The sequence below is a fragment of the Aulostomus chinensis genome, chromosome 21, assembly GCF_037954235.1.
Source record: "Aulostomus chinensis isolate RoL2024-O1b breed Wild chromosome 21, RoL_Achi_v1.0, whole genome shotgun sequence".
NCBI classification, from domain to species: Eukaryota; Metazoa; Chordata; class Actinopteri; order Syngnathiformes; family Aulostomidae; genus Aulostomus; species Aulostomus chinensis.
This window is the reverse complement of record NC_141340.1, coordinates 11097609-11125071: the sequence shown is the minus strand read 5'-3', so window position 1 is coordinate 11125071 and position 27463 is coordinate 11097609. Positions and strand designations below refer to the sequence as shown.

Here is a 27463-nt window from a genome sequence, read left to right as displayed (position 1 = left end):
TTGCTCCCCCGAAGCTTTGGCTCCGCGCTAAAATCAATGTTACACAAGTCACTGACACAAGACTTTGAATAACCAACCATGACATTAGAAGGGATCAAGAGTCTGAAAAGTGCTCTGATGACTCACTGGTAATCTGATTGGCGACAGTGGCATTGAGATTAATGTAGCGGAACCCTCTCCCTGCCCTTTGTGCCCCCAGCCCCCTCGCCCCCCATAGTGTGGTCCCATCCTCCCCACTGGCCCTGTGTCACGCTTGACTCACCGGGGGTGACTTTTGAGTGAAAGGTGGGAGGGTGGCCTCCGATTGGCTGACAGAGGACAGTGCTTGCGGGTGTTTTGAGTGTGGCTAGCCAATGGCAAGGTCTCAGCACAGTTAGCTGAACAACAGCACTCCGGTACAGATGGAGGGATTCAGTGTGTGAATGTTATTGTTGTTGAGAGAGAGAGAGAGAGAGAGAGAGAGTGAGGACAAAATGAGACTCATTGAGATGGAGGTGAGTGTTGCCTGTTGAGCTTTGCTACTTTTCTGTCAGGTTGCAATGAGTGGTGTCATTTTTTTTTCTTGTTAGTAGAGTTGATGGATTGAGTTTTTTGGGTGAAAGTATTGACTACAGAAAGAATGCAACATACAGTATGTTGGAACTCTACCTTGATGGACCATCATGCACAAAAGCTTGAAATAATCCTTTTGCCTTCTCTTGTTAATGGGTGTATTTGAGTCTGATTTGTGACCAGATGCACACAATTTATCAGAAATAAATATGCTTTAATATTCCTAGAGGGATCAGGGCTTTAATTGACAGTCTGTCTGAGAATATAATGCAAATCTTTCTGTATGTGTTTTCTCTCCTGTGTTTCTACAGTCCACCACGGCTGTGAGAGCCATACAGGCGTGAGTGAGTGGCCTGGCTAGAACTCTTTCTCCTCCCCTTCGTCTCCTCCCAACGATCCATCCCGTGTCCTGTTGTCTCAGACATCATGCTGATGCAGTGGCTGGTCTGGTTGGCCCTGTTGTCTCTGGACTGGGCTCCAGGCAGCTTGGCCTTCACCACGACCAGAGCTCAGGGCCTGAGGGGTCGCATCCAGAGAGACCGCAGAAACATCCGGCCAAACATCATCCTCATCATGACTGACGACCAGGATGTTGAGTTGGGTAAGGTTGGCACACTTCCTGGTCTTCCTGGAATCCTGTGGGCCCTGTTGACCTTTCTTATGGGTTCCCTGTTTTTCCATTGTTTCATACAATTAATTTCTGTAATTCCTTTTGATTTTTCATCCATTTCTTTGTCTTTTTGAGTATTTGCATGAATGTTAATGTGGTCATCCTCTTCACATGAAATATTAAATACAGACCATGAGCAGAAGCAGAATGACCATCTGGCTTGTTAACTGAGTGAATTCTATTTATTTTGACATTCTCACCAATTAGTAAGAAAAAGGCCAAGTAATTTAATGAGACTGCACCCAGTTAATCTTGAAGGAGTACCACAAACAGACTCAAAGCACCTTGACATAGATGCTACAACTCTGTGAACTGTAGCTTATGTTTCACATCATGTTCCTACTTAAAGACCGTTCAGTGACCGTCTCTGCCCTATCATCCTGTTTCTTCATTTATTTATTCAGGGTTTTTTGCACCCGGTCTTTTCTTCCAGGCTCTCTCCAGGTAATGAATAAAACACGTAAAATCATGGAAGACGGAGGCACCACTTTCACCAATGCTTTCGTCACCACACCCATGTGCTGTCCGTCACGCTCCTCCATGCTGACGGGCAAGTACGTCCACAACCACAACACCTACACCAACAATGAGAACTGCTCCTCTCCTTCCTGGCAAGCTCAGCATGAGCCACGCTCATTTGCTGTCTACCTCAACAACACTGGCTACAGGACAGGTATGAACACTATGAGTCTAAGTACAATTATCAGCATTAACTGCAGATGAATGTCCAGTTTTGGTGGTGTTTCATTATAATTGTAAAGGAAATATGACTAACATACTGCCAGTCAGTACCAGCTCTACTCACATATTCACTTTTGCTAGCCAGTGCAGATTTTTACTGTAAGCTAGACTCCACCGCCCTGCCTGGCTGTCTGCTGTGAGAAATGCAAACATGGTTAGCATGCCAGGTCACTGCCATGCCTCATCAGACAGTGTCTATGTGAGTGATGGGCAGGCGTTGGACCGGGCAGCTCAGTGGGGTCCTGTGCGCAGCAGCAAGGCCTGTGGTTTTCGAGCAGATGCGTTAGTCTGCAATTAGCCTTCTCCTGGACAGGCTGGCTCCCTGCCCAGCCTATCCGAGAAAGTGGTGCTGTGAAGCCAGGGGAAAGAGTGACAAGAAAAAAAATGTATGCATCTCACACATTTTAACTCACACTAATGCGTAAAATTCAGGAATGCACAGGGAGAGAAATGAGTAGACAGAAAACATACATTCTTGACCTAAAATAAACTTTCTTTTGCTTTTGCAGCCTTCTTTGGCAAGTATCTCAATGAGTACAATGGCAGCTACATCCCACCTGGGTGGCGTGAATGGGTTGGATTGATAAAAAATTCCCGCTTCTATAATTACACCGTCTGTCGGAATGGTTACAAGGAGAAACATGGGGCAAATTATGCAAAGGTATGTGCTTCCATCATTTTTTGTCAAAAAAAAAATTGTCAAAAAAAGAGACCATTAACACCATCTCTCATTTGTTTTGCCTTTATGATCTAATATAAAGACTTCACTTGACAAATTGCAGGTTCCACTCCACATATAAATACAGACTGTGGCTCTTATCAAAATGTTGTGATCCAGGTTGGAAAGAATTCTCATTGGAGAATTAAAGGGAATGAGAGGACTTTCTGCAGCATCCCTCTATTATGGCACACCTTACCTCAACATTTAGACACAGTAAAATTGAAGTTCCTTAATGAGAAGCCTGTGATAAACACCACCCTGTGTTTATTTTTGTCTCCTCCTCTGTCTGTCCCTTTTCTTTTTTATCTCAGTATGATTTTTTTTGCGCTATAATAAAATGCAAGGGAAAATTTGCTTAACCACCGACACACTCCGGAGATGAACACTGTGGTAGATGTTCTTTTTTGCGGTTCTGGATGGAATTGGCCATCTATCTTCCCTGCATGTTTTTCTGAGAGCTGTCAGTGTGTTTTCACAGTTCCGTGCCAACATCTTCCCAGGAGGCATAGTATTGGGGACATGAGGAATCCATGAGGTGGTTTTAGAGTTTGGATTCATGTCAAGTTTCAAGATGTCCTGCCCAAAAGATGGGCAAACAAATGTTTGGACTGCTATTCCTCTACCACCTTGGATGGAAGTGTAAAGTTACCCACAAGTTGAGGTCGATGTGTTTACAAGACACAGGCTTGGTCAGCAGATTGTGGTTTATAAGCAAATGGACACTCTATTTGCTATTTACTGCCAAAAAAACATGAACCTGCTACCGCTACGACAACCGCAACTCCTCGTTTTAGATTCTCACAGGGTGAGAAGGTCAGGATATTCCACAGAGTGCAGCAAGTCACTTTGATTTGATGAGACACTTGCCTGGTGATTTCATTCAATTAGGTCTCATCTGATTTTCCATCTGTAGGAGGATGAGTTCATTGAGGTTAAGGCCTTTGTGAAAGCACTTTTGTGTGATATTTAATTTGAACGTGATCCCTTTTTCTTCAAATTCAATGTCAGTACACATAAAAATCCAAAGCTGTCTGGGTTGTAAATCAAATGTTACATGTTTATATCATCAGTACGAACATAAATTTCAGACTGAGGTGCTTTGACCTTCCATCGATGATTCAGCTATTAAGGTTGTACAACTGCAAGGAGTCCTTTGTAAGAAATTGAATAAGTTAGTGCTGTTTGGTTTTGTAAAACGTGACCCGTTGAAAGTGAGTCTAGTCACCTTAGCACAAAGGAGCTGTGTCTCCAAATCTACCTTGAGGTCCATCAGTCATAAAAAGTCACCTAAAAATCATGACCATTGAGATGTGTGGGCAAAATGACAACATCACGCTCCAGCTTTTGCTAAGGAAGTGAGCATTTGTGCTGCCCCCTATTTGTTTGGAGTGTGACATATGTAGCACTAGCTGGTTGAGTTCAGCTACAACCTTTTCAAAATGTTGCTTCGGAAAGCATGTGTGAATGGGTTCTCCTGATGTGTCTGCCACTTATTAACAATCAGCTCCCAAAGCTTTTGGAAAAAGTGACCTTCCTGACAATTTTATAGCTGTTGGCCATGCCGTACATCGGGACACTGGCACTTCGTTTTGACCTGCCAGAGCCCTTAGCAGCAATGTTTTAGATTTTGGAGAGCTGGCAACAGGGAGAGCGGGGCAGTACTTTGTCATGTGCATGCAATCAACATCTTGCACGGGCATGTGCAGTCGCCAGGCCAGCCGGAATGGCCCAGCTGTAAAAGCCTATTAATAGAGACAGGATAAATCAGCCAAACCCACTTGTGACATTTCAGGGAAATCTCCCTTTACGCATTCATTCTGAATGTGGCACTCCCTTCCGCATGTTTTATGACAGACAACAGCAGCGACTTTTCAAACAGCAGGTAGAATCTCCTGTTGGAAACTTGGCAAATACTATTGTGATTTTTATTTCAGGGTGTGACCAACCGTACATTTAAAAACCAGACTACACCACACCTGGAATAAATGTTTTGATCATGTCTCTGTGTTGTTTGATGGGGCAGGTCTATACTTAAGCCTGTTTTATGGCAAATTATAGTACATTTCATTCAGTTGTCCTCAGCATGTCAAAGAGTAGTCAAGGTCTAGGAGATACTTTGTTTTTCCCATCATCAGTTTTCTTTTCATCACTCACTCCAGCTCATTTCCCTACTAATGCCTGAGGATTATATCCTTCCAGATTATTGTCTTTGACTTGGGTGTTCTGTCAGCTTCCAGAGCAAATCAGTGAGACAGAAGAGAAGACATAGATTGAATGAAATGAATTAAAGTGGGAGAGAGAGAGAATGGATAGTGCAGCGTGGAATAGAGGCTGGGAGCTATCATAACAACATACCATTTCAGAGCACCAGGCTCCTCTCGCCATCAAGTGGTGTCACATTCAATAGTGCAGAGATTCACTGATGAGGAAACAGCCCATATACTGTATACACATACTCGCACAGACTCAAGCACACACACTCACATTTACACACACAGGCAAGCTGCCAGCTGTTGACTCGACAGATTGGTACTGTGTGTACTCAATGAACCCGGTTCATATCCCTACTAGCCCCTCTCCATTTATTTCAAAATGACTGGACGAGAGAACGCTAGAGCAACATGTCATGGTGATTGGATATGTTGCTGCTTACAAGTTTTATCAATGCTCTTGTTGTTTTGCGCCCACCCACCCCCTTCTCCTCAATCCTACCTTCCCTTTTAGTCCTCTCTACATCTTATTTGAGTCCTTTAACACCTTCAGCTCTTCTTTTTCAGGACTACTTCACAGATCTGATCACCAATGACAGCATCAACTTTTTCCGCATGTCAAAGAGGATGTACCCTCATCGTCCTGTAATGATGGTCATCAGTCACGCCGCCCCTCACGGCCCGGAGGACTCAGCTCCACAGTATGCTGAGTTCTTCCCCAATGCTTCGCAGCACATGTAAGTCACATTCAGCCTCATATTACCATATAAACACTTGCTACATGGGTCTTATAGTCTGCAGAATATGAAAAATTTGCTTCCAGGAGCCATAGTTAGACATTGTATCCACAAAAATTCAGACATAACATTATTACAGTACACATGCCCCTCAATCCCCAGTGATGACAGGGCGCTGGGAAGCTGCTTGCACCAACGACTCAGCAAGTTTGAAATCAAAATGATTTATCATCCACGAGCTGGGGCACATACCAGCAGGAAGATCAGGGATGGCTTCTTTACAGAGTGCTGCTCCCATGCCAAACCCTCATTGGCCTCCCACAGCTCTCATCACTGAGTTGAGCGCTGAAATACTCGTTCCATGGCAACATGCCCTGCTATCTCTTGATGGGCCCTCCAGCAGGCTACCAGGGTGTGCTACTGCACTGGTTAGGGAAGAGGAGTGGTGTTTTGGAGACAAAAGGGTGCAAAGCTGCAAAGTTGCCCGTTCTTGTCAAAAATCTTTGTTTTTTTCCTAACCCCCAAGCATCCTACTTCCTTCCCCTGTTTCTGTCCCACTTAACATTCCCTTCTGTTTGCTTTACCTCTTTCTGTAAATCTGTGCTCCTGTCCGTCTGTCCCTCTGTCTCTCCCAGTGTCTTGTCTCGTTTTCTCTCTCCTCACCCCCCCCCCCCCCCGTGTAATTCACATAGGACTTCCTGACCCTGTCCATATCAATCAGTAGTTTCTCCCTTCGCCTCCTGGGACGAGAGGAATGCATTGTGTGCTTTGGAACACCCTTTGTGACATTATTAATTTATTTTTAGCTCGAGTCTCCATGCGAAGGGGGTGGAGCCGAGGCCCGGGGGTGACTGAAGGGGTTGCCCCAGCGCTTATGTGTGAATGGTTTGCATATTGTGGTTGACATGGGGTGGATGTTTGTTGACCAAACATTTCTATTTTTTTTCTATCAGATGTCATTTAATTTTCGTCTTGACTCTCATTTTACTTGAGAGAGCAGCCACTTTATATCGTCACATATGCAGCTAATTTATAAGACATAAGAACTGGAAAGAGTCTGCTTTGCACTGAAGGAGACGCTGCCTCACAAATCAAACGAGTGTCTGTACTTTTGACAGCAACAATAGCAGGGGGAGGTGTAATGTTAATGTCATTAACATTCCTCGCCAAAGGTGTTTTTAACCAGACTCTAGATGTGGTGCGGTTTCTTGTTGGGAATGAATGGAAGTTGTTCTGGTTGTCGCGCCAAACGTTGTTTTAAAGAATGTCTGTAATCCTGATATGAGAGGTGGCTGTTTTTAATCCAGGGCTAATGTATATACTCATGTCAGTTCATGGGTCCTCCTTGATCAAAGCTATTAATCTCTTTGAGATGGAAGATTATATATTTCAGTGGTCATTTTGGTGGCTTTAATTTGCACTGGTGAACTGTACTTGAGTATGTGACAGGTGGCAGGTGTGACCTCTCCTATGGACTGGCTTCATTCCACTGACCTCTGCATTCCTAGTTCCCCGGTGCCCACGGCCCCATACCTTGGTGGCCCATTGCCCAGAGACATGTCCCTTTGTTGGGCTTATTAGACCGCCTAGCTAGGTGGGTGAAGAGTTCAGCCTTCTCACAAAGCAGGCCTGAGGAGATGAGGGCAGAAAGCAGTTCACTCAATCAGAGCAGAGCAGCTCCCAGAGCAGATCTTCATTAAGTACTTAAGTCTTGATACTTTGGATCCTTATTCATGAGAGGAATGTGGTCCTCTTTGTTTGTAGTTTGTTGTAGGAATGAACCACTTGGAAAACTGACAAAGGGGGCTGCTATTCTGGGGTAACGTGTAAGCGTACCGTATAATCATCTCCACAGAGGCTCTGCAGATAAAGAAGGGTCTTTATGTATCCCTACTGTAGCACACTGATAATACACAAACAGGTGAACAGCTTCTCAGCTCCTTCCCCTCCCTCCTGTTATTTATCCTCTCTTATTATTCCCCCATTTCAGACAACCATGACTCGCTTGGTTTTTGGTCTGGACGTTGTTGCAAACTTGACTTCGGGGGCCTATTATTTTCTTAAGCATGTGCCAACCCTCAAATGGCTTGTCTCTGCCAACAGCGCAGTGGAGCAAGGAGACTCTCGTCTCTGTGTGAGGGTAGAGTTGGTAGGGGAGAGGTGTGTGAAAGCAGCGGAGGTGTTGGTGGCTGAGTATTAAGATATTTCCCTCAACAAACAGAGCAGCTATTGATGCATGTCAAATGCCGTGGACAACTGTGGCACCTGTTACTGGGCAGTAGTTTGTGAAAAGTAACAGACAGGCATCTCAAATGGGCTGCTCTGACAACTCACACGCAGACACGGGTACAAAATATTTTTCTCCAGTGCGATATGAAGCACTCAGCACACATGTATGCTCATTATTTAAAGCACTAGTGTTATAACTTTTAAGATGTGTTAAGAATATAAGGAAATATGGTCAGTTTTGAAAATCTTCGTCTTCTTTTTCTTCTTGCCCCAGCACCCCCAGTTACAATTATGCCCCAAACATGGACAAACACTGGATCATGCAGTACACAGGCCCCATGAGACCCATCCACATGGAATTCACCAACTTCCTCCATCGTAAAAGGCTGCAGACACTCATGTCTGTTGATGACTCGGTGCAAAAGGTAAGTGGGTTTTTTTTTGTTGTTTTTTTTAAATATAATGATATCTTACAGCGAGGCCATGCCATTTAGCACGTAGTTGACTCTGTAACCTTCAATTTATCTTCTCATATCGCCTGCTGTCACAACTGTTTCTACCTCCCAGGTTTATGACATGCTAGAGGAAACCGGAGAGCTGGACAATACATATATCATCTACACCGCTGACCACGGTTACCACATTGGTCAGTTTGGGCTGGTCAAGGGTAAATCGATGCCTTATGACTTTGACATCCGTGTGCCGTTCTTCCTTAGAGGCCCGAATGTGGAACCAGGGGCAGTGTAAGTCAAACTAACCACTACATTATCCTTTTTAGCTTTCAACTTTTAGTAATATTCTTGGCTTTTCTTTCTCCCGTGTGTACTTCAGAAATCCTCATCTGGTGCTGAACATTGACCTAGCTCCTACAATTCTTCACATTGCCGGGCTGGACACCCCTCCAGACATGGATGGAAAGTCTATCCTGAAGCTTCTGGAACAGGAAAGAACCAGCAATAGGTTTGTATGGATCTGGCACAACATTTTTGTAACGTAATGTTGCCATAATTGAACAAATTACCACAGCCAAAATGATTGCTTTTGCTCCAGCTGCACACAAAGTGGCTTCAAAGCTTTGACTTGGCTGTGGGACTTTGGCTGGGACTCACTCATTTTTAAAAAAAAATTATTTTTTTTTACTCTCTTGAAGTTTCTTGTAGAATTTGTTTGCTTGTCATTAGTTTACCCACTGAACTTATAGTGTTCAGTTTGAGTGGAAAATCTCAATCTTTCACTGTTAAGTTTGTGACATTAGAAGAAAAAGAAAGTATAGTTAATATCTGCATTAGCTGCTGCGATCATCCATTTAATCCTCAAAGAGCTTTTACACATGTTCTCCAACTTGCTGTGCCCGACGTGGTGAGTGCATTGGCCATATGAGTCCTATAAGCTTTGTGCGTTTTTGTTTTCCCAGATTCAAACCCAACCGGAAACCCAAAGTCTGGAGGGACACATTCCTGGTGGAGCGAGGGTAAACTGCAGTTCTTTATTGCCTTTCCACACCACAGGCACATCCATGTCATCGTGCCGTATTGTGTCTCACACAAACCTGACAAAACTTCTCAGTGAACCTGAAATGTGCAAAACTCCTAGTGCTAGTTTTCCGTCTTCCAGCAACACAGCTGCTTTTCCCAGTTATTGGTTATCTGACAGACGTTTCCTGACCACAGTTAGTTTGGAAGGCAACGACGGTGAAAGAAGTTGGAATATTTCTCAGATGTTTGGTAAATCTATAAGCGGCCCGGCAAATGATGACAGTTTGCGCGGGAGGTGCTGACACACGTGTAACCAGGTCATTTGATCATTTACAAGAAAAACAAGCCAAGCCTTTGTCTTGAGTGCATGATGAGGCCTTAAACCCTGCTTTAGCCAGCTGTTCCTGCAGACGGAAGATACATTTCAGTAACACGGTAGAGGCAGACAAGCGCAAAATAAACAAACACTAGCCAGGCTAAGTATGATGTTACCTGAGGAATGGCTGGAGGACATGTCACGGTCTCCCTCGACGTGGAATGCATTAACCGCTCTTCCCTCAGTGTTTTCTTTGTCGTGCCCACAATCACACTCTGCCTCTGGATATACATTACAATTTGACAACCGGCTTCCAATATTCAGCTGTGCTAATGAGAAGGTTAAACTGACAGACAACTGACGACCAGGAAAGAGAAATCTTTCTCATCATACAGGTGTCCAAGCAGCTAAAGTAAAATGAAGAAAGGCACGGATTCATTTGAAGGGGAGGGAAGGGAAGGGAAAACGGACCAACTGGATGAGGTCAGATTATACTGGCAACATACAGTATGTAATGACAGTATGTTTAATTCCTCACTATCATATCCTCCCTATTCCTCCCAAATTGCTGTCTTGGCCCACCTGTCTGTTTTTCCATCAGCAACTGAGTCACCATCTGCAGACACACATCCATCAGTCTGAAAGAACAAGTTCATGCACATCAGTTTCTCGCTGTGACTAGCTGGACCATAGTCTGCTGGTGTATGAAATGAAAAGAGTGTGACCTTTAACCTGTGGGGGGTTTAACTCTTCTAATCCTTTCTTCCATTAATCCACGCTGTTTATAAAGGCTGTCTGCTTGTGCGATTGTCTCTAAATGCTGAGATTAGCCTCCATAGTCCTTGCAGGCTGTTATTCAGGCACAGATGCAGCTGCACACACAGTAGCTAATGTTTTTAACAATTCTTTATCTGGTCATGTTATATGATTTAATATCCCCACACGCCCTTTAACAGCTGTAGAAGATCCCGTTGTCTATTCTCATATCAGGAGTAGACATAGACAACCCTACATCCAAGCCAGCATTGGAATATTGGCTGCTTTCTCCTGTAACCACAATACTCTTGAGGGGACAGGTTGCTCTGTGCCTCGTCCTTCTGTTTGTAAGTTGCGAGCGCCCAGGCTACATTGGCAGAGAAACGGGGATAGCCGGGGTTGGCATAGCTTGAACACACTCCGCCAGGCCTTGTGGTGGAGGAGATGGGACTGAGGTCAAACACACACAGTCTCCACCATGAAAATACACAAGAAAATGAATCCAGTGTTCTCATAACCTGACTCCCTGAATGAGTCAGCTTATTGATGATGGTTTCCTCTTACTTCATTTGTTCTGGTTGTGCAGAAAGATCTTGAGGAAGAAGGATGACTCTGCAAACACGCAGCACACCAACAGCCTGCCCAAGTATAAGAAAGTTAAAGAGACTTGCCAGCAGGCCGAATTCCAAACACCCTGTGAGCAACCTGGACAGGTAACGCACACTTGCACACTAGCGCTTCCTTCACATCCATAAAACTCTCATAAAGTTCTTCTGCCTGTCATGTGCCTGTGTAACGATTCTGCAGAGCCACTCGTGAGCTCGCTTTCATTACAGTACACGAGGGGATTCATAATTGGACCCTTTTGCAGTTTTTTTGTGGCTCAATAATTTTCCTTTCATCTGTGGCCATTAATTTTTGGCAGACCAGCAGTCAAGCAGTACAGAATGTGGCCTTGGAGCAGAACAATACAAATTGTTTCAGGTAGCGTAAAATGACGAGCAGCATTTCTGTCTTAATGCAACCCAGATCCGTTTTAATGGGCGCAGAAGTGTGTAACAGTAAGTTATTAGAGACAGCAATGGAGTAAAACTGGCTAAGGAGTATGTGTTGGATCTTGTGAATGAATGTTAGAGTGTGTGTGTGTGTGTGTGTGTGTGTGTGTGTGTGTGTGTGTGTGTGTGTGTGTGTGTGTGTACGTACAAGTACACTACCGAAATAGGAAAGCAGACCTCTTAACTACAGTTTCACATCCAAAGTACTGGTTAGTACCAGTAAGGTTATGGCCGTGTTTCTGCTCTTATTCCTGCTTTGCACAGCATTTACATCATAATCCCCCAGATGAAATAATAGCACATGCGTTGCGTCAACCCACACCAATGTCACCTCCAACCACGCAGTGATACTAAAACCTCAAACAATTACCAACCTCAGTTAAGCAGCTAACACGTTTTAGCAGTGGCTATTTAAGCGAATAGCATTCCATTAAGGCCTAATTATACCCGAGCTAACTGGTGCACAAGACACTGTCCAGTTGGCCAGCAGCTGACTGAAAGAAAAGCAGTGCCTCTGTTGGCAAACCTGTTGCTCCTCTGTTGTTCACATGTTGAGGACAAATGAATGAATGTGTTTCCATGCACAACCCATCACGGGAGGGGGGTGGGGACGTGTCCTGATTTGACTCAGAATGAGTGAAATGTTTTTAAGAAACCCTAAAAACCCTGTATTGTGGAACATTTGTTTCCCTCTTGGCAGTTGCAGTAATTACAAAAACACACTCAGCAACCCCCCAACCCCCCAAATCTCTTCTGCATCCAGGAGCTCTCTCATCAGATCTTTCTCGCGCAATTAAAAAAATTAAATATTGGCGACAGCTCATGAGCTAATATTCTATTTTATGCTGCAAAGATGTTTTTACAACCCTGTCCAAGAAGAGTAACGTGGGTTCTGTCAGTGCTCTGTAACAAGGAAAAAGTTAACCAATCATTAGCAGTTTGTGCACTGCATTGCTTTCTAGTGGCTCCTGAGCACTGATGGTTTTTCATTTAAAGCATCTGTAACAGCGCACCACGAAAATCCCTCCTGACTGCTGATCAGAAACGACGATGTTTTAGCTCCCCACGGCAGCTTCAACAGTTATTCGCAGACCACCTCATCCAGGTTCAAACAGAGCTGATATGATTTTGGGATACATCATGATAATGTGAATGACTTGGGGTCCTTCATGTTTCCACTTGCATACTCCCACCCCCCTCCTCTGCTGTCTAAAAAGCACTCAGAGGAGCTAAGAAGTGTGAGAAGGATGTAGAAAGCCAGATTTTGTTTTCATCTTAGTGACAATACATCCCTTTTTCTCCTTCGTCTTAACGTTGATAGAAGGGCTCTGCTGGGCCGTGAGCTCTTCATCACCATATCAGCCCTCCAAAAGAAACTTGATCCGCCTCACGGCCTGTCGTGTGGACCCTCGTTCCCACACTCTTCACTGATCATCTGCGCTGCACTCTGCAGATGTGTCTCTTCCATTTAGACAAGACCTAAACAGCGGCAGCACTCAGGGATCAGCCTCAGCTTTCTGCTCCTGGGGGGAATAAATGTTGAGAAAGATTCGGAGGATGTGCGGGGAGGGTGTGGGTTTGTATTTACACAATTATACCGGTGACGCACTTGGCAAGGACATTCCAAGTGTGAAAGTGATAGGGGTGTCCACTTTGCTTTCAGACACCAGACAGACCAGAATCTTTTCATGTGGTCAGTTTGGTTTATGTTTCCTGCTGCTTCTGCGGCCTTTTTTCCCCCCACAAGCTGAGATTTGCCTGATACACTTCAGAGGCATGTGGCTTTTTTTTAAAACAGGCTTTGTTTTAGAGTCTGACATTGTGTTTTAAGTTAAAAACTGAAGTGTTCATTAGCCATGCCAGAAAATCTGTTCATTGCTAAAGTAACATGGAAAGTTCATTTTAGATGGTTTTACTGTCTGGAAATACAAATTAAGCAAGTAGAGAGAGAGAGAGAGTGAACTTGTGCAGCAAAATAAAATCTCCTTTATATTGGTTGTTTTTGACAGAAATGGCACTGCGTGGAAGAAATCACCGGCAAGTGGAGGATACAGAAGTGTAAAGGTGGGTCCAAAGAGGGGTCCAGGAAGAGGGCTCGCAGCTTGAAACCTCGCAGCAGTTACGAAAACCAGGAGAGGGGCTGCGACTGCGGGGACAGTCTCTTCAAACCTGCCAGGATGGACCGCCGCTCCCACCGGCAGTTGTCTGGCCAGCGTGAGTATCCTAAAGATAGCTGCAACATGATTAAACAGATTATGGTCAATTCAAAATATAGAATAACGGAGGATTGGATACACATGTACATGCAGGACTGTTTTAGTAGTATCAGTTCCATGGTAGATGTATTGGCACAAGAAAGCCTGTTTCACTTCAACTTTTTTTTTCTTGACTCATTACACTGTATTGATGTCTGTCTCTGTATAGCAGCTGGCACAAAGAAGTCTGTATAGGCTTAAGGCCTGATTTCCAGTAATGGATTATTTATGCTGTAAAGGGAGACAGATGCATGGAAAAAGCAAACATCCTGCAACAAGCCCTGGAATTTGTTCTGTGTCTGTTAGTTATGTTGGTTTAGAATGGCACCCTCTAGTGGATATTGGAGAAGGTGCAACTGAAGTATCAATTTGTACCATCAAATCAAGTATCATTCAAGTAATAAAAATAAAAACCTATTCGTTCCTTTCCATCTTATGACAGGTTATCGTCCACGTTTTGTCCACACCCGCCCCACCAGATCTCTCTCCGTTGAATTTGAAGGCCAGATATATGAAATCGACCTGCAAGCAGACGATCAGTCAGCTGTCCGCCGCCGTGTCATCTCAAAGCGTCACCACAACTCAGAGGATCCAGAGTTTGACCCCGCGTCAGATGATGGGTCAGAGGAAATGCTGGCGGATGACACCAATGCCGTAGGATACCCTAACTCTGTGAAAGTTACCCACAAGTAGGTCTGCAGCTTCCTCTCTTGCATTTCCATCTTTTAGAAGAGCAGCGTACGATTTTGGTGTGTGTATGTGTGTTTCAGGTGTTACATCCTAATGAATGACTCTGTCCACTGCGAGAGAGAAATCTATCAGTCATCCCGAGCCTGGAAAGACCACAAGAGCTATGTAGATCAGGAGGTAGATCACACTTTCCCCCTGGTCACTCCTTTTTAGAGAGGTGCACAGGAAATAACCTGTATTGGCGTTTCATTCCAGATCGAAGCACTTCAGGATAAAATCAAAAATCTACGGGAGGTGAGAGGCCACCTGAAGAAGACGCGGCCAGATGAGTGTGACTGTGGAAAGAAAAGGTTGGCGTGCTTCCTCTCCTACCTTTTAGAATGGAAGTTTCTTTTCACTTGTTTTCGGCCTTGTTACAAGTGCTTCCTTGTGCGGTTCTTGCGGTTTCTCTCCAGCTATTTCAACAAAGGAGACAGAACAAAAGCTGACAGATTGAAGAGCAGGAATGACCAACTCCACCCATTTAAGTGAGTTTCTCCTCCCTTTTGTTTTTCCATTCAGTGTTTCACTTTTCCTATGAATACAATCTTATCATTGCAGCACGTTAGTACAACATTCATTATCATGTGGAAACAAAAGATCTAGTCTCGTGGAGTCTCCTGTTACAACAACAAATGTTAAAACCAGACAAGTCTCCCATTTTAATGAGTTCATACTGGTCATGAAAATCCTTGACAAGTCATGATATTTGAAAATGGACATTTGCAGGCCTGGGAAAAGTTTGTGAGACATAAATAAAGCCAGAAAAATGTGGAGAAGTTGTAAAAATTTGCTTTGCAAATTTTACCTGAATATTAGCATGCACTTGGTTCACTTAACAGAAGAAGTAAAATTACACATTTATCATTAATTTTCAATGGTCGCTTGTAAATTTTGACGTGGATGTTTCAGAGAATGTGCTACAATAGAAATTTTCGTCAAAGATGTGAAAAAAAACAAAAAAACAGCCTTTGTATCGATGCAGGTAACAGGTTTTGTGGTTTCACAAAGTTTTTCCAACTAGAAACATTTCTAGTCAAAACAGAATAATAAGTGCATGAAAATATCTTAGAATAACAAGAGAAACTTAAGAACAAACAGAATTTTCTCATTAAAGCAAGAAGCGGAGCCACATTCTGTCACGCCGCTGCCGCGTCGTCATTCACATGTTGTACTTTATTACACTCTTTGATTGTAAGTTGTTGTTGCTGGATATCTGCGTGATCGCTGTGTGCCAAGTTCACCAAGTTCACCTTCGTTTCGTGACTCTCTGGATCCCTGCTGACCCATCCAGCGAGTTTGTGTTGCAATTCTTTGTGTCTCTTAAACACAAAGGTGTGTCGGAGAATCATAGCACGTCGACGTCTTCACGGAGTGTCGTTGGAGTTTAAATGACTAAGCAGATGTACGGCCAGAGACCGATGTGTGTCTGGAAATGATTGAGCTGCTCGAAAAAGACAGCATGACTCAACAAAGGGGAAATCAGTCAATCCCTCAAACACAGTGATCAACTTGCAGCAGGAAACATTGGGAACAGATTACGCCAATACAAAGCAGCTGTTCTCTGCCGTGCCTGTTGTGTGTTTCGGCGGGGAGGAAGAGGGGACAGTGGCTAGAATGTCATCCCAAAGAAAATTGGACATGGTAAGAGCTTAAACATGAAAGTAAACAGACTGTCATAGCTTGGCTTCCACGATGCCTTCTGGAAGTCCCCCCGTCCAGACCTTCCACCACTGCGGTTACTGGCACCAGAAAGGGTAGTGGGCTGATGTCATTGGTGCGTCGAACAGTTTTGTAATGTGCTCACGTTTGTGTCCAGCAGGGAGGCTGCGCAGGAAATGGATGGGAAGGCCCAGTTGTACAATGAGATCCGCAGGAGAAAGAAGGAGAGGAAGGAGAAGAAGAGGCAGAGAAAGGGAGATGATTGCAGCCTGCCAGGCCTCACGTGCTTCACACACAACAACGACCACTGGCAGACGGCACCCTTCTGGACTCGTACGTATCATTACTTCAGCCTCATTAGAGTACAAAATACACAGTCAATCAGACTACTTGCTGTCCAGGAGCACGTCCACCTCCGGAACAATAGGTGGTTGCAATTGGACTTTCCTCCGTTTGATCTTTTCCGTCACACAGCAAACAATAAGCAGATAAAGTCAAGGAACAGTTCCATCCCTAATTGTGTTATCTAGGTTTGTTAATCTGACTTTGGAAAGTACAACATTCAAGCTAACATTCCTACATTCCTTTTAAACGTCTAACGCAAAAACATGAATGTAGTCCCTTCACATTGTGTCAGCCAGCACCAATCCTAGCTGATGACGGTTACGATTCACTCTACATGCTAATGCTCTTTGATGGTTTGTTTGTATTTGAATGAACAACAAAATAACACCTCTTCACCACTGTCTAGTGGGTGGATTCTGTGCGTGCACCAGCTCCAACAATAACACCTACTGGTGCTTGAGGACCATCAATGAGACCCACAACACACTCTTCTGTGAGTTTTCCACCGGCTTCCTGGAGTACTTTGACCTCAACAGTGACCCCTACCAGGTGGGTAAATACTGTCACTCTGTCTGAGCAGTTTCATCCACATTTGAACAGCTTTCATGCTTTTACTGCTTTTTGTTGGGGGGGGGTTAACGCACACTTCTAAGAAACATGTCGTGTGTGTGATTGCGCTGCAGCTGACCAACGCGGTTTACGCAGTGGATCGTGAGGTGCTGAACGCTCTCCACGCCCAGCTGATGGAAATGAGGAGTTGTCAAGGGTATAAGCAGTGTAACCCTCGGCCTAAAGGCTTGGACACAGGTACAGATAGTACTATTAATAATCCAATATTTGGACATAGACTGGTTGACGGGGTCTGGTGGTTGTGCGTCGGCTAAAACTGACCTCACACACAGCTGACTCAGGAGTAGTGTTAGTTCCTGCTGTGTTGGAGACCATGTTAGCCTGTGTGTTTGCACATATCTGCATGCTGCATGTGTTTGGGAATGATCTGCTCAAACATTTCAGGTGGAGGTCAAGGAACCATCATTGTGTTTTTCCTTATGATGCACACACACAAACACACACTCACACTCTCTGACCTCTTCTTTCTTATCTCAGCACCTTCCTGGAGGCCGTTCCCATCTCTGTGTGCCAGGATTTTTTGTCTTTATTGAAATATTAAAGCCGTGTTAGCGTCCTGGCCGTCCTCCCCTTGGTGACTCACCCAGTGTTTAGAGATTATTTGGAGGATGCTGTCATCGATGCAATTGCGAGCCCGTCATGCATCACTGCTATAATCAGCCATATCTTTATCGTCCCGGCATCCATGAGCATAGCGACGGCGGCAGTTTACGTCATGATGACCTAAACCTATAGAGCCCAGCTGCGTGTGTGTGGTTACGTGCATACGTGTGTGCATGGGCACGTGTGTGTGTGTGTGTGTGTGTGTGTGTGTGTGCGTGTGTGGCATTGTTTATGTCCTTGAAGGATCCAAACTGTAATTAACAGCTGGAAAGTGGCGCGGCCAAGCTCCCAGAAAGCTGATTGTGTTTCAGTGCTGGCATGCGGTGCTTGTCAAACCCTTGTGCCAACACAAGTCACATAGCAGCCGAAAATCCCTCGCTTTTGGTAAGACGCCAGAACTACAAACCGGTGAAATCACTCTAGTGGTTACGTTGAGTTTTTTTTTTTAAGGCAGATGATAAAAAAATTTGAAAGGGTATAGCAGTTTGTTGCATCTATTTGTAGAGCATCATTATCACTTAATTGGTCAGATAATGAAAACCCCCGTTGAACTCTCACGTTTCCAGTCTTTTCCTCCCTTCCCTCCTCCTCTCATCATCCAATAATGGCATTTCTCCTTAGGAAGTAGCGGCTGTGCATGAAGACCCTTCAGTGTGAATGTCTGATTTCCCCCCCACGTCTTCCTTGAATCCAAATATTAACAATGGATTGCTTTTATTTTTTCCGATCAGGAGGTAAAGATGGAGGAAGCTATGAGCCACACAGGTATCCACCAACTTTTGTGTTCTCTTCAGTGGCTTTTTTTTTCTTTTCTTTTTTTTCCCATTTTAACACCTGCATGGGCCGATTGCCTCATTCTCACTAATATTCATCCATGGAGGGTCGGCGCTTGATCTGTGGCTGCATGCTGGGGACGCCCTAACTTAAAAAAAAAAAAGGTTTTTGTTTCCATTTAAACAGCTTCATTTTGTTGTCACCTCTGTGCACATAATCTGTCTTCATTTTTTCCTGATTTTATAAAGTCAGTCCGAATGAATAAAGCAGCGGCTAAGAGAGTGTTTGGAGCCTGTTGGAGCTGGTCCAGGATAGCATGGCTGAAATAAAGCTCAGAGTCTCGGACGCCGTGTTGGGAAGCGCTTCTTCTTAGGAATCATCCAAGCATCAAGTGCACATGACTGACAATGCATGACTTCTGTGTCATCCCCCATCATGCATCGCATTCTTCATGAAGCGAATAGATTGACTTTTTTGGAAAACAGAGCTCAACAGTGATCGCACACTTTCTTCGAACGGTTCCCAGAAGTGAATTTCACTGATCAGCTTTTTCCTCCAACGTGTAAGAAATTCCTACAACCTGCAACCTACCAACCACCAGATGAATTGCAACTGCAACATGTTAAACTCAGTGGGAAAATTAAACAGGAAAATATAAAAACATGAAGGAGCAGGACTGTGTGCACAATTATCAATGCGAGTCTTCCTGAGAACGCAAGAATTCAGAAAACAAAAGCCAAATATTTCAGCTTGAAGCCGATGGAGACAAAACTGCTCCAAACGTTTGTTTACAAACTCTCACGCACATCTTCCAGTATCCAAATTATCTTTATCCAGCTGCATCCTCAGAATTAAACAAACTTACTAAAACAATTCCGGTCCGGCGCAAACAACCGTGACCAGCTTGTGCATTCACTTAACCGCACAGTCTTACACAACCTGAGGTGGTGTTGTGAAGCTTTTTTGCTCAAATTGACAGTGATTTATTTATATTTTTTAAGTATATGACTTAACAGCAAGCTGTTAAAAAAAATCAGGTTGCTCTTTTTGGCTAGAAATTGGCTCTACAAAGAACATCAGTGAACATGATTAAAAAAAATTGTATGTTTAGAAGAATTCAAAAGGGAAATAAGGTTCAAGCATTGCCATGGTAACAGCAAATGGTGATGTCTTTAGGATTGTAGTGCAGTACTGCAGTAAAATGTGTTCAGTCTTAGGCAGTTACAACATTCAGGTTAATAATCAACTGCTTCAAGTCGCACTGTTGAGTTCTTTATGCCAAGTGTTGGACTACAAGACCACCTTCTTTATGCTAAGCTAAACCTGTCCTGGCTAAAAAAGTCTTCACATCTCAGTTCTTTTTCTCCAGAAATGTCAAACTATTCCTTTAACATCACCATCAACACCCTCATGAGTCCAATCCACAGCCATTGCATCACATCCCAGTGCATCACCACCCCCCCACCACCACCCCGTCACGGTTGCTCGTAGCTGTTAGCTGGTGGTAGTATGGACGCTTGAGTTGCCATGACTTCTCTGTCCTCCCACTGACCTCTGCCCTTTTGACCTCTGTTTCTGGCACCTCCCGAACCAGGAAACAGCAGCATCGAAAGTGGTCAAAGAGGAGGCCGAGCCTCTCCTTCCTGTGAGTCCCGCAGACAAAACATCTCTAGTTACCATAGTTACGAGACGAGGGAAGCCGAGCACAAGTGGGATGAATATATTTTCTCTTCCAGACAGCAAACTTCTCTTAGACTTTTGCTGCCTTGTTATTTTTTTGTATTCCTGAGAGCATCTTTGGTCCTTCTGGTGCTTCAGCTTTCATTATTTAAGCATTTTCCTTTTTTCTTTCCTTGGCTGTTGTTTATATTCCAGGTTGCCTGATTTTTGCACTTCAAGCTCTATTAACTATATTTTTTTTGTTGTGCAGCTTTAGCGTGTTAGCTTATTTCAGTGGAGCATTCAATGATTTTCAGCTTCTTTTCGAATGCAAATTTTCCTCAGCAGCATGTTTGCACTACTTACAGCTTGAGCCTAGTGTGGATGCTGTGTTGAGCTGCCGCTGCCGCTGCTGCTGCCGCTGCTGTTGTTGTCAAGTGTGTGTGAGGCCGACGCTGGGCATGAGTGCATGCTGTTAGAGGCCAGAGATCTAATCTACATTCTGACCGTCCTGTCTCTCTCTCTCTCTCTCTCTCTCTGTGTCTCTGTCTCTCTCACTCTCCGGCAGCACACAGCCCGTTTGGGACGGACGACAGGGTTAAACTTCCTAACCTGACGGACGAGGACGTGAACTGGCAGGGACTGGAGGATCTGTATAGTATAAACGAAAGCCTTTATGAATGTAGGCCTGACTACAGCCCCAGCCCAGACAACTGGGCCAACTTCCAGAAGGATGTAGATAATATGTTTGCACTGCGACACGTTTTTAACAAATTTAACCAAACCCATAAGCTTGACGACTCCACCCTGCCAGAGCTGGGCTCCGGGGCCGGGGGTGGAGGCCTTGAAGTGGGTAGCGGAGAAGAGTTGGTGTCAGCTGGGAATGTCTGGCTTGGCCCGATTAGGGAGGATCGCCTCACCACCCCCGCCCCCAGCCAAACACCACCCATAGCCAGGCCCACGTCGGAGGAGAGGACGCTGGGATCTGCTGTCAACGACTTTCCTGAGAGGCAAATAGATGGATCCGTGAAGTTAGTGTTGGCGATGGCGTCAGCGGGTCCCAGGAGAGACGGGTCTGCCCTCCACCGCGACACGTGGGTGCAGCAGCTAGAGGAGGTGGAGGGAGAGGTGTTCAGCGGGAACGGAATGACCGAGCTGGGGTCGAGACAGGACAGCGTGCTGCGTACTCTCACCAGCCTGCAGATGGAGGCGGAGCCAGGCCACGGGGAGGACGCCAACCCTCACCAGAACCTTGGCCTGGGTCTGGCCCCCGAAGAAGAGGAGGACATTTTTCAGGACCAGGGCTTCCTCCCTTTCTCCCCACAGACGCTGAGGCCCCCGGTGCAGCCCAGCACCACCGGGAGCCCCCCCACCACACAGACTACCACCACCCCACAGAGTGTGGGGGTGCTGCTGCTGCCCCTCACCTTGGACTACGAGGGCAGCGGCTCTCTGCTTCAACCCTCCAATCAGACCCTCTGAGGCCGGACCAACCAGCCAGTGAGCTGCTGGTCGCCATAGAGACAGAGACACAGTGATTGTGAGATGAGCTCGCCCAGAGCAGCGGCGAGTGATGCCACCTCAGTCATCAGAGTTGTATAATGAGTATTAAGTTTATTTTTTTACAGGTGCCTACATTTATTAGTTAACAGTGTTACGTTTTTTTAAAAAATATATATTTAGATAAAAGCCTTAATGCAGCTATGTGTTGGGATTAATGATGAATAATTCCATGTGGATAACACCAGTGATGTTTTTAATAATATATGTTTTTATGAAAAACAAGTGAGTGGTGATCGGATAGTTGGCATTCTTCAGCTTTATTTTGTCCTCAAACATCCCAAATCCGCCGAGTCACAGAACCACTCGCCAATTCGCTAGAACGGACCCCAATGCACTTTGGAACGTCTCCTCAGAGTCACCCTCCACGGGATTAGAAACCAAGGTCCACGCTGGCGTTGAGTTTTAACAAAGGGTGATTTCTACGGACTACTTTTAAAGAGAGAGGAAGGTTTGACTGAAAATGTTACAGAAGTAAAATAGGTTTCATATTTCACTTTAAAAGAAAAAGATTTTTATTAAAACATTTCATCTTTAAGGGAAATGATATTATTTGCCATCCTCTGGATGAAAGCCTGACAAGAAGATGCGCTTCTCTCCTCTAAGGGAGCCACAGAATGGCTCGTTAGCTTAGCATAACGAATGGAAGTTGAGGGAAACTATTTACATTCTTCTGTCAAATCCTGCCCACATCAACATTACTAGGATTCTGTAGAATGTTTGCATAAAATCATTCAAAATTGAAGCATTTTAGTAAAAAAATTATTATCCAGAACTACATTCCTTCTAATCATGGCTGAGTTTGTGAGAGAGGATGAGGATTAAACGGTAACCAATAATACTGGGGGGGTATGCTTAACTGCCCATTCACTTCTGTTCATCACGTTAAGCTAACTAGCCGGGTTCAGCTCCCAAACGCACGGAGGAGAGAAGCTTATCTTCCTTCCTCGTCTGGCTCTGACGAGGTTGGTGCGAATTTCCCCAAATAAAAGTCTGCATGCTTCTGTAACTTTACTTGCCTTGTGATTATTTTCAAATTTGTGTGTTTACCTCCTTGTCGAACAGCAATAACAGTGTCTTGAGGGAAACATCTGAATGATCCAGCTGCAGCCCACAAAACTGATAATTTTAAGACAAAAAAACCCAGCTTGAGTTAGCATGAACTGGCCACTAGTTATCAGTAGTCACCGCGTTTTCTTTTTCTTTTTTTTCTTTTCAAGAAATATTCATCACCAATCGCAAATGCTGACACAATCACCAGGGGGATGGAACATGTTCATGATGTCACCTTTATGGGAGGGAACGTCACCGAGAAAGTTGTGCTGATGCTTAAGATAATCCAGACTCCAATGTTGCACATGGAAATTTAATTTTGAATGTTTTTAGTCCCTTATGACAGCACGCTGTTCTTGCAGCTTTGGCAGTATAGTCAGTCAAATACTCACATGTAAGTATTTCAACATTTCTAACCGGAGCGATGAGTATCCTCCCATCGGTGCTGCTGTCTTTTTCCTTTCTTGACAGTGTGTGTGGAAGTGTTAGACTGGTTTCTGGAAAGCCATGAAATAAACCCTCTGTCTTCTCTGTTGTCTTTTTTATTTTCTTCAGAACTTCGCAATAACGTAAACAGGCACACACACACACGCGTCTCAATATTTTTTTTCCATTTTTAATGACAAATATCAAGTATTCAAGGCATTTGTAAACCAAGTGTTCACAAACATCAATGAGACTTCTGCTCCTGAGGAACGTTCAGAATGTTAAAGCGAATCGGTCGACCTTGAAGTCGTCAGTCCGACCGGTGAGGGAGGTGCAGGCAGACGTCTTTTACCTGTCATCTGTCACGTGATTGGCTGATTCTCTAACCTTCCCCTTTGATGGCGCAGATTGGTTGTATGTACTAAAGGCTTTGATTTCTTTCAAGACCAGAGGAAACGGAGTGGCCTTGAGCATATTATTGCTTTCATAACACTTCTTTAAAGAAAAAAAACAAACAAACCAGGAGGCCAGTAAATGTTAAATATGTTAACAGGATCGTTAATTCCACATTGGTCAATTTGGAGGGCACGATGGCGCTCACAGGGAAGGTTAGAGAATCTATCAATATATATATATATATTTGGGGGGGGGGGGGCGCTCTGTGTAGCACAAGCATGGCAATCAAATACATTTCACTACCCCCCCCCCCCGACGTTTGCTGAATAATACTGCTCAGGCACTGCGAGACAAGTTTGCAGCTTTAAACCTTATTTAACTACAAGGGTTAGTTCATAAATATGCTTCTAGCTATGTGAGAGCTCTAGAATTATGTTTCATCAGTATTTACACCATGATCGTTTGAGTAATTTGAGGTACTACGTCACAAGTATACTAAAAAAAAAAAAAACTATCACTGCCGAAATGTATTGATTGCATCAGGTTCTCCATTCATTTTCCTGTTAAGATTTTGCTTGAAAGACTGATGGGAAAGTAAAATAATTTTACCTCTCAGAAGAAAAAGGGATCAGTTGATGTATCACCGAGTTCATTTGTGTAACAGTGAGAAAAAGGCCGTGTTAGCACCTCTTCAGCTGTTTTCTTCACAAACTAAACCCCATTCACAGGAATATTAAGATTCCAGTCAATGGCATATTTAAAAATTGGATCACTTCTGTTCAATGTTTTACCTCAAAGAGAGCAGCTCATCTGTAACTTTGAGCTCGTTTTCATCATTTATCTCCAGGAGCAGCAGGTTTGACGATCAGCACAACATTCACTGGCCGTCACACAATCATCCGTCCACCAGAGGGCGCCAAACACTCACATACCATTTATCAGATTGATAATCTCCTGACTAACTACTATGTACATCTGAGGACCATTGGAATGGAGAAGCCAATACAATACTGTCTTTCTGAATGAATACAAATAATTTACTCTATAGAAATGATATTTCAAAGAAGGGGGCAGATTTCACATTTCCAGTTTCCATCACATCTTGAGGACGTTACAGTAGCTTCAGCACATGGGACCCTTTCTCCTTCCAACGTCGTCATCACCTTCATCATGTTGGGGAATAAAATCATTAAGAGACGAGATGGTTGTCAGCTTCCAGCTACATGGTTGCCATGGTGAGGAGAGATTCCACTTGAATCGAGAACACAAAAGCGAAGGGCGACAAAGCAGAAAGTTGGCGCTCTACTGAGAGAGGACATGTGACTGGCTTTTGTGTAGCGCTGCTCGCTAGCTTCTTATACTGGACTGGCCCGAGACGGCCTGAGAGGCACTGGTAGAAAAAAAAGAGGCGAGAGGCTTTAAAAAAAAGGTCCTGTGTCAGTTCTGAAGACGAGAGGAGAGGAAGAATGGCTGATGACGAAGTGATGGCGAGCGGAGAGGTAAAGATACAGAGGGAGCTGTACAGGATCTTGCATAGTACAGGTGAGTCTGTTGTGCTTTAAACGCTGTGGTAATGGTGACTCTTTAATGCCCCGCCCCTTAACAGTAGCACCATGTGATGTCCGAACCTTGACCTCAGTAGAGAGTAGCTGATGATATGCTCAACGATAATGAGCAGCCCTTTAAGTACAGAGGGCTCATGTGTCCCCGCCCATCTTTCCTAAAGCAGCACCGCAGCGCTGCCTGGTGCCTGATTGGTGTAAAGCCGACACACAACAGGAAGGCACAATGAACTCCAGAGGGAGGCCTAAATGCTCTCAGACATGGGCAGAGCCTCTGTGGTGATGTGGCAACAAGATGGGAGGGGTTATTGCTTTGAGGGCGTTGCCAGGGCAGCTGAGGCTGCTGTGGCCCCGGTTGAGCAGCAGGGCGGTGGGGGGATCGGGCCGAGGCGGGATGAAGACGGGGCAGGAGCGGGTGCGGGCGTGACTTTTGTGTCCTCCCACGTGGCAGATGAGCTCGCTGACGGTGCCCAGCGGAGGCAGGTGCTGGCGCCAGCGCTCGGCTCGCTCCTCCTTGTGCTTGATGGAGTACCAGGTGAGGAAGATGAAGACGAAGCCCACGAATTTGAGGCTGGCAGCCAGACCGAAGTAGACAAAGCGGAAGGAGGTGACGTCGTACTCCCAGCAGGAGCCGTGCACACCACAGTCCTGCTGCCACAGCATGCAGGTGGTGTCGATGACGGCGCCGAAGTAGATGGGCGTGGGAATGTAGGCTGGAGGGAGAGGAAGGAGTTGGTTTACAGTGTGTGGGAGAATTAATTGACACAACTTTCCCAAAGTTTAAGATGCCACAAACACATAGAATAAAGTCTGATGAAAGATTCAGAAAGATCCGGATTTCACTGATGACATTCTATGAAAGATGGATGGAAAAACCCCATAAATTTACTTTCTGTGGTTGGAAAATAGAACATTAGTTTTTAAATAGTGGATTATAATCCCAAAGGAGACGGGATGTACTGAATCTGCTGCACCACCTCTTTACTACCACTTGGTGGCACTAGTCAGCCTCTGAAGCTCATGTCTGATTCCTCTCCTGTGTCAATGAAAGCGAGGAAAACATTTGAAGCAACTTTCAGATTAATGAATCAGACATTTTTCATTCTCTGGTCCAACATATTAAAACACAGCAGAGCTGAGTCAGCGTTTCTCTGATGCGGCGTCTACAAATCTTAACAATGTTAACTTGTTTTTGTTAAATGCATTACAGTGGTCTGGTGCAAGGTTGCATCAGGATGTATACACACACACACACGAGCGCAAACGCGTGCGCACAGACACACACACACACACACACACACTCTGTACTCATACCAAGCAGACCAGAGGCATGCTGGGGCAGAGGACAGAGGTGCTCCACACGGCTGCATTCCAATTCTCTGTTGGCTGTTAGTGAACTTCAAAAGAGAATCGTGAGAAAAGAATTCCGGAGCAGCTGAAAAGCAGCAACCCAGAACATTTCCACACTCCTGACTTCACTTCACATTCTGACCTCCTGACATCTCGCCTGAGTAGACGAGAGTCTTCACCCTGAACCACATGAAACATGAGCCTACCGAGCGTTCGCAGCAGGACAAACTGCATCCCCAGAGCGAAAGGCCTCTCTTGTTCATCCACAGACCTGAGAAGAGAGAAACAGCGTGTTGGTGATGTCACGTCCTCTCACAGGTTTTGATTAGTGGAATCATCTCCTTACCTGAGCGTGACGATGATGGCGGAGGGCTGGGCACAGGCTGTGATGAGGGTGACGATGAAGAGGAAGATGAGGAAGGGGATGAGCGTGTTGCAGGTGCGATCACATTTCCCTGAAACGGCGTAACCGTTCTCGTTCAGGTAGGTTTTGACGATGACGAGCTGGAGCTGGTTGACTTGACCGCCGGAGGACGGAGTGATGACCTGCCGGCTCTGAACGCAGCCGCAGTCCGTGTAGTTCCTGATCTAGAGACACGGACACCACCAGTGGATTATTTTAGAGATTTAAATCAATGATCCAATATGGCAGCCACAGGATGTTGGCGACGTGTGGAGAACATTTGAGAACAGTTGTTAGTGGAGATGCAAAATGGATCCCAACATCTTCTACAAATATCCACTCAGATGATGAAAAAAGACAAAAAAAACAAAAGCTGCTCACAGCTCGAGGCTTATTCCATTCAAAACTAGTCAGAGTAGCACACATGCGCGCACACACACACACACGCATGCGCGTGCACACACATGCGCAAGCACACACACACACACACACACACACACACACACACACACGGTTAATTCAAAGCTTTTGTTTCTCCGTCTCTAAAATCTTTTCTATGCAGGTATTGGTGAGTCAAGTGGGAAACAAAGTTGA

General features: G+C 44.8%; 2 protein-coding genes across 6 annotated transcripts in view; one reads left to right on the top strand and one right to left on the bottom strand.

Annotated features, from left to right (window-relative positions):
- sulf1 (sulfatase 1) overlaps window positions 1-23270 on the top strand; it is an 88007-nt gene extending 64737 nt beyond the window's left edge. For 4 of the 5 annotated variants that reach the window (XM_086190828.1, XM_086190827.1, XM_086190826.1 and 1 more), the window contains 18 exons: window positions 864-1153; window positions 1656-1895; window positions 2473-2624; window positions 5462-5631; window positions 8135-8285; window positions 8428-8603; window positions 8692-8820; window positions 9275-9331; window positions 10994-11120; window positions 13472-13676; window positions 14160-14406; window positions 14488-14584; window positions 14663-14757; window positions 14863-14934; window positions 16266-16441; window positions 16860-17002; window positions 17137-17260; window positions 20688-23270. In XM_086190828.1, coding sequence (XP_086046954.1) covers window positions 979-1153; window positions 1656-1895; window positions 2473-2624; window positions 5462-5631; window positions 8135-8285; window positions 8428-8603; window positions 8692-8820; window positions 9275-9331; window positions 10994-11120; window positions 13472-13676; window positions 14160-14406; window positions 14488-14584; window positions 14663-14757; window positions 14863-14934; window positions 16266-16441; window positions 16860-17002; window positions 17137-17260; window positions 20688-21601 — 3450 coding nt within the window. In that variant the 5' untranslated portion in view covers window positions 864-978 and the 3' untranslated portion in view covers window positions 21602-23270. The remainder of the gene's footprint in view (window positions 1-863; window positions 1154-1655; window positions 1896-2472; window positions 2625-5461; window positions 5632-8134; window positions 8286-8427; window positions 8604-8691; window positions 8821-9274; window positions 9332-10993; window positions 11121-13471; window positions 13677-14159; window positions 14407-14487; window positions 14585-14662; window positions 14758-14862; window positions 14935-16265; window positions 16442-16859; window positions 17003-17136; window positions 17261-20687) is intronic. The other variant, XM_086190829.1, reaches the window with a different exon arrangement.
- The window catches only part of slco5a1 (solute carrier organic anion transporter family member 5A1), a 38741-nt gene continuing 34533 nt past the window's right edge, over window positions 23256-27463 (bottom strand). Inside the window, exons 8-10 of the mRNA XM_086190830.1 lie at window positions 26813-27054; window positions 26673-26737; window positions 23256-25829 (exon numbers count right to left, since the gene is read on the bottom strand). Of these exons, the coding sequence (XP_086046956.1) occupies window positions 25372-25829; window positions 26673-26737; window positions 26813-27054 (765 nt within the window). The 3' untranslated portion in view covers window positions 23256-25371. The remainder of the gene's footprint in view (window positions 25830-26672; window positions 26738-26812; window positions 27055-27463) is intronic.